This window comes from Actinia tenebrosa, unplaced genomic scaffold (assembly GCF_029948245.1).
Source record: "Actinia tenebrosa isolate PJP-AT-01 unplaced genomic scaffold, QUT_ActTen_1.0 PGA_scaffold4__44_contigs__length_22323623, whole genome shotgun sequence".
Classification (NCBI taxonomy): domain Eukaryota; kingdom Metazoa; phylum Cnidaria; class Anthozoa; order Actiniaria; family Actiniidae; genus Actinia; species Actinia tenebrosa.
The window spans coordinates 7,135,392-7,141,785 of NW_028292581.1; the positions used below are offsets into that span (position 1 = coordinate 7,135,392).

The following is a 6,394-nucleotide window of genomic DNA, read 5'->3' on the forward strand; positions in this document are numbered from 1 at the left end:
TTTTTTGTCTTTCTTTTTTCCCCGCAATAACGAAAATATCTTTCCAATAAGACACTTTGAACTTTTTAAGAAATTGCAACGTCTCAGAAACTTACTTTTTTTATGTCTGAAGTGATGACGTGACAAAATTATTTTTTGAGAACCTTAGGATTTCGGTGACATTATCAGAAATTGTGTAAAAATATGAGAAAATATGAGATAGCAAGAAATTTTATAGCGATAGAGCAAAAAACAGTTGAGATATAGGTAATTTTATATCAATGTATTTCTTCATTCATTTTCTTTTATTTGGCTGGTTGGATCCAGTAAAAAAATTTGTAGAAATGTATGAGGATTTTTGGAGCTTCAAATGTCCAATATGTCCATTTACTTAGCAACAACCTTAAAAGCGGCAAAGTTGTGCTGTTCCGCAGTATTTTGATGACGTCACAGTTCAGAACTCGTTCTAACCGCAGTATGAATGACAGAGCTCTGAGGTCGAGAGTGATGCTTTTGTTAGCACATCTTTCCGACTTTCGTCATTTCTTTATTAACTCGCCAACGCTACATGTTACTCTTCACGCTTACTTCCTGTGTCGATCCTGCACTGCTGTCATACTGCGCTGCACGTACCACGAGATTCTTCAGTATGGGGTCCCTGTGGTTACGCGTTGAGATGTTCAGATCGATTTAGTATAGTTTTGCCTCGTAAAGAAGTTGGAAAGTTCTACAATTTGTTCAAATTGCGACATTTACCCTCAATACTATTGAGTACGATGAAGTTCTACTATTGGTTCCGTATTCGATCCAAGAGTACTTTTTCGTGGTTCTTCACCGTTGTCCTTCTTCTCGCCATTTGTCGATCAGTCAACGCCAGAGCGGTCGATGAATCACAAAATTTTGTACTTTTGATCTCATATGACGGATTTCGCTACGATTACCTTGAGAAATACAGAGATAGTTTACCCACACTTACAAAGATCGCTCAACAAGGTTCAAGACCCGATTACGTACAAAATGTATTTCCCAGCGAAACATTTCCAAATCATTACTCAATTGTGACAGGACTGTATCCTGAAAGTCATGGAATTATTGCCAACAACGTTTACGATCCTGTCTTTAATGCTAGCTTTACAATGATGACGACTGACTCGAGATGGTGGGACAGTGGAGAACCTATTTGGGTGACTAACGAGAAACAAGGACACAAGAGTGGGAACTGTTTTTGGCCAGGTTATGACGTGAAGATCAAAGGACAGGAAGTGTCACTCCTACCTAACAGCAGCTATGGAAAGCCGTTTGCAGAAAGCACGAAACTCATGCCATGGAAGGATCGCGTGGACTTGGTCGTAAGTTGGTTTAGTGAACCAAATCCCCCATCCTTTGTCGCTCTGTACTTTGAAGAGCCTGATGAAGCTGGTCACGCATATGGCACAGACTCACCACACTTGGCTGTAACTCTAAGCAGACTGGATGACTACACTAACTATCTTATGGAAAGTTTAAAAAGGCTGAGCATTTTTGATAGGATTAACTTTATCTTTACATCAGACCATGGCATGAAAAGTTACAATTCACAGTCCTATATAAATATAGATAATTATGTTGACCCAAAATCCTACATATTTTGGTCTTCTGGTAGTACAAGATTCCTGATTACTAACTCCAGTTCCAGTACTCTGGAAGATCTTTACCAAAACTTCAAATATGCAGAGCTGAAGACTGACGGTTTGATCAGAGTCTATAAGAAAGAAGAAGTACCTGAGAAGTTTCACTACAGCCACAACAGACATATTGCAGATATTGTTGGGATGGTCGCCCCTGGTTACCTCATGATAACATCAAAACCCACAAGATACTGGTCGAAGTTTACCATGATTAATGCCAGTGGAGGGGCTCATGGATACAGCTCATTCGTTCCATCAATGCATCCATATCTAATTGCATATGGACCTGCCTTTAAACAAGGATATAGGCCTGGAGTAATAGACAATGTAGACTTGTATCCATTAATGTGTCATATATTAGGCATCAAACCTGCTCCTAATGATGGTAGCTTAGATCATATCAAACACATCCTGAAACCATCAGGTCATCATTGGATTCAATTTAATTGCTCAAGGGAATTAGTAATACTGATAGCTGAATGTGCTATTTTCATTTTACTTGTCACAAGTGTCATCCTTTTCTTCAAGTACAGTTGCAGTAAGCAGAATAAAGGGGAAAAAGCTTCATTCAGCAATAAATACTGGAATCAGCCCTTGATAACCAGTATTGAAAAGAATATCGTATGAAGTGTATATGCTTAGCAAACCATGGTAAAAGATTTAGGAACATCCTCTTGGTGGCATGCATCCCTTCCCAAAATAATAAAGAGCACTAAAATTCCACCAAAAATGGTGGCTATGATCAATGTCACATTCACCCAAAGAATTAGAGGTGATAAATTGTCAATCAAAAACCTCAGGGAGAATTTACATAGTTCTCAGTCAAGCAATTTCAGTAGCACAAACTAAGAGAATATTCTTGTATAAACATGAAAGTCTAATGTTATTATGGACTTAGACCCAATATTGAAAGCAGGCAATGACCTTTATTTTCATAATATATTTATATGTATTTATTTAAACTTGGAAAAAGTCTAAGTTAAGCTGAAAAACAAATATTTGAATGTGCCTACATGCATTGTATATAAGTATTTAACTGATTTCAGTATTTAGTATTCACTTTGAAACCTACTGCCAGGATCTCACACCCATTTTTATAATTCCTTGACTATAAGTTAAATAAATCAAAGCATCTCAGGTTTGTGCTTTCCATTATTCACCAAATTACTAATACAAAAAAATGGTTAGAGAAGCCTGCAGAAGACTCAGATATCATATTAGTGGTAATTGTGAAAATGGGTGTAAGCTGGTGACTGGAAATAAGATTAATCAACCTTTAGGATTTTGCATCTAAATGGAGGTAAACGCGATAGCAATCTATCAGCTAACTACAACCTGTCATTAAAACAGAAAATGTGTACATTAATACTTCTTATTTATATATTTCATAGAGTGCAAACCATAATTATATAGTAGTACAAAATAGCAACAGTGAATCGAAAACAAAAGAAATAGATTGTTTAGTGATATTTAATTGTTTGTGCTATTTCACACATACATATGTTGCACTCAACCATTGCAATGTAAAAAGCATTTGATGAAATCAAATATTCTATCAATGAATGAATGAAACTCAGATAATGAAAGTAATAATAATGATGTTGAATAGTGCTTTCAAAACATGAACATTAATTTTGTTCTACCACAAATTTACTTGTTTTCTGATTGATCGAGTGCTGTGGTAAATATTAAAGAAGAGATACCAACAATTACGAATTGTTAGAAACCATTTTTCTTTCAAACTTTGTGTTTTTTTTATTTGGGGGGGTGGGGGGGGGGGGGGGAGGAGGGGCTGTGACAAGCAAATTTCTGAGGTTTTGTGTAGTATGTCCTCATAGTACCACAATATGAATTCAACATGGTTAGTCAAAGTTACATGTAAAAGTATTTATACCTATCATCATCATATACCATAGGAGAATTATATGGGAAAACAAAGGCGTGTGTGAAAAAAAATGTTCTAGTGTATTTTTTATCAATATTTTTACTCTTGTATTATGGAGAACATTTTCTTGCCTTGAATTTGAAAAATTATTATTTATTTGATTGTTCCAATTTTATTTTCACCGTTCACTTTTATTTGAATTGGACTCCCTGAGGTTAGCCTTTTAAGGATTCGATTTCAGTTTCGCGCCAATCAGGTTTCGCGCGTCGTTTCTCCAAGGATCTACTCAGTATGTGGGCGCGCGTGTTGCGCGCGTGAGAATAATGCCGACAGAGAGCCTGCGTTTCTCTTGGTCAGCACGTTCCTCGGTGCTGATCGCAGGAATAACGCTCTTTTAACCATGTCCATAAAAGACAGTATCCTAGTTTTCGTTTCATATCTGATATTCAGCATCCTAGAGACACAAGGATCGCAAAATTTTGTACTTTTGATCTCATATGACGGATTTCGCTACGATTACCTTGAGAAATACAGAGATAGTTTGCCTACACTTACAAAGATCGCTCAAGCAGGTTCAAAACCCGATTACGTACAAAATGTATTTCCTGGCGAAACACTTCCAAATCATTACTCGATTGTGACAGGACTGTATCCTGAAAGTCATGGAATTATTGCCAACAACATTTACGATCCTGTCTTTAATGCTAGCTTTACAATGATGACGAATGACTCGAGATGGTGGGACAGTGGGGAACCTATTTGGGTGACTAACGAGAAACAAGGACACAAGAGTGGGAACTGTTTCTGGCCAGGTTATGACGTGAAGATCAAAGGACAGGAAGTGTCACTCCTACCTAACAGCAGCTATGGAAAGCCGTTTGCAGAAAACGAAAATCTCATGCCATGGAAGGATCGCGTGGACTTGGTTGTTGGTTGGTTTAACAAATCAGACCCACCTTCATTTGTGAGTCTCTATTTTGAAGAGCCTGATGAAGTGGGTCACGTACATGGCACAAACTCACCACAGTTGGCGAAATGTCTAAGCAGATTGGATGATGTTACAATCTACCTTATGCAAAGTTTGAAAAAGTTGGATGTGTTTGATAGGATTAACTTTATCTTTACATCAGATCATGGTATGATTGATTACAACACCAGCAATTACATAAACATTGATAAGTATGTTGACCCAGAATCCTACATCTTTTGGACATGTGGCTCGACAAAATTTCTGATCACAAATTCTAGTTCTACTACTCTGGAAAGTCTCTACAAAGATTTTAAAACTGCAGAAAAAGAAACTAAAGGTTTAATCAAAGTTTATAAAAAACAAAAAATTCCTGAGAAGTTTCACTACAGCCACAACCGACGCATTGCAGATATCGTTGTGATGGTCACCCCCCAGTATATATTGAATGCGTCAAAATGTGGACACTCAACGAAGTTCCCAAACGTAACCTATGGGGCTCATGGGTACAGCCCATTTTTTCCATCAATGCATCCATATCTAATTGCATATGGACCTGCCTTTAAACAAGGATACAGGCCTGGAGTAATAGACATTTTAGACTTGTATCCATTGATGTGTCATATATTAGATATTAAACCTGCTGCTAACAATGGTAGCTTAGATCGGATTAGACATGTTCTACGTTCAGGCTGGATTCAAACTCATTCAAAGGAGTTAATCGCCTTAGGAATTGGGAGTGTCATTCTAATATTAGCTTGTATCCTAGCAACAGTTATTGTATGGAAAAGGGTCAAGAGAAAGCTTGCTGGACGTCCTGTTAGATTTAACAGGAATATGGCTGAATGGGATCAACCACTAATGGACAGTGATGAAGAGGATGGGGAAATTATTGTCATGTGAATGTGTTCATTGTTTGGACCACTGGAAGAGGATGGTATAGAAATGTGGTAGTGAAATATATATGGTGTAGTTCCCGAGAATATCCATACCCCCACCACGGTGGGAATTTGTAAAAGGACCCCATTATCCCAGGAACTTCCACTTTTCTTCCATACAAACTGTGTAAATTTGTTCTTTCTCTGACCTCCCTCCCCTCCAGAACTTCCGATTTCCTCCAAGGGTGGGGTATGGATATTTTCTGGAATTACACATTTTCACTTTTGTATTGGGAAATAATAAATTTGGCACATTTGATCAAGTTCACATGTGAATTTGTGTCATATGAATCATAAATTATTATCATTATAATTCTATAAGATATTGTGAGGGGTAGGGGGTAGGGGATTGCTGAAGCACCGTCACTTTTTCTGAAGAGAAATATTTTTTATAGAACGATAATACTAATTATTAGTACAGGAAATTGCACGATCTTATTTAAATTAATTATTTAACTTAATTGGGACTCTACAGTGTACAATTTGGGATTTAATTTTACTCCTCTTGTCCAATCAGAATTGAGTAATTTTGTTGAGTGTAATATAAACACCTAAACATGGTTGACAATGCAAATTTGTAAGTTTGTGATGTGAGGCTAAATTAGTACAAGGGTTTGCCTGAGATTGGATTTGAACCCCAAATACACACACACTATCAAAATCACTTTTCTATTCCTACTTCAGAGACACAAATATGCATGCACATGCTTATCTTGAAACTATTGCACCATAAGTTTCTAGATTGGGTTATTTTATCTTTGTAAAATTTAAAAAAATGAGTGTAGTCAGTTCATTAACAACACCACTTTTTACCTTTAGAATCTCTTTTTTTTCCCTCGTAAAAAATATTTATTACACAAGTAAATAAATGAGGGCCTTTTTTTTACTCTTTGTTTCCCAAAGTTGGGAAACGAAGAGAAAAAAATTGTAAAAGTTTCAACTCTTCTCTCTTGACTCT

General features: G+C 36.8%; 1 protein-coding gene and 1 pseudogene across 1 annotated transcript; both read left to right on the top strand.

Annotated features, from left to right (window-relative positions):
* Nucleotides 1–316: 316 nt before the first annotated feature.
* LOC148906932 (bis(5'-adenosyl)-triphosphatase enpp4 pseudogene) lies at nucleotides 317–3,358 on the top strand (annotated as a pseudogene).
* A 573-nt stretch (nucleotides 3,359–3,931) lies between these two features.
* Nucleotides 3,932–5,401, top strand: LOC116293693 (bis(5'-adenosyl)-triphosphatase enpp4). Its single transcript, XM_031701155.2, has one exon. The coding sequence runs from the start codon at nucleotides 3,932–3,934 to the stop codon at nucleotides 5,399–5,401; it is 1,470 nt and encodes a 489-aa protein (XP_031557015.2).
* Nucleotides 5,402–6,394: the final 993 nt, after the last annotated feature.

Bases quoted from the DNA above. Each gene is read 5' to 3' on its own strand.
- LOC116293693 (XM_031701155.2), top strand. From the start codon at position 3,932: ATGTCCATAAAAGACAGTATCCTAGTTTTCGTTTCATATCTGATATTC.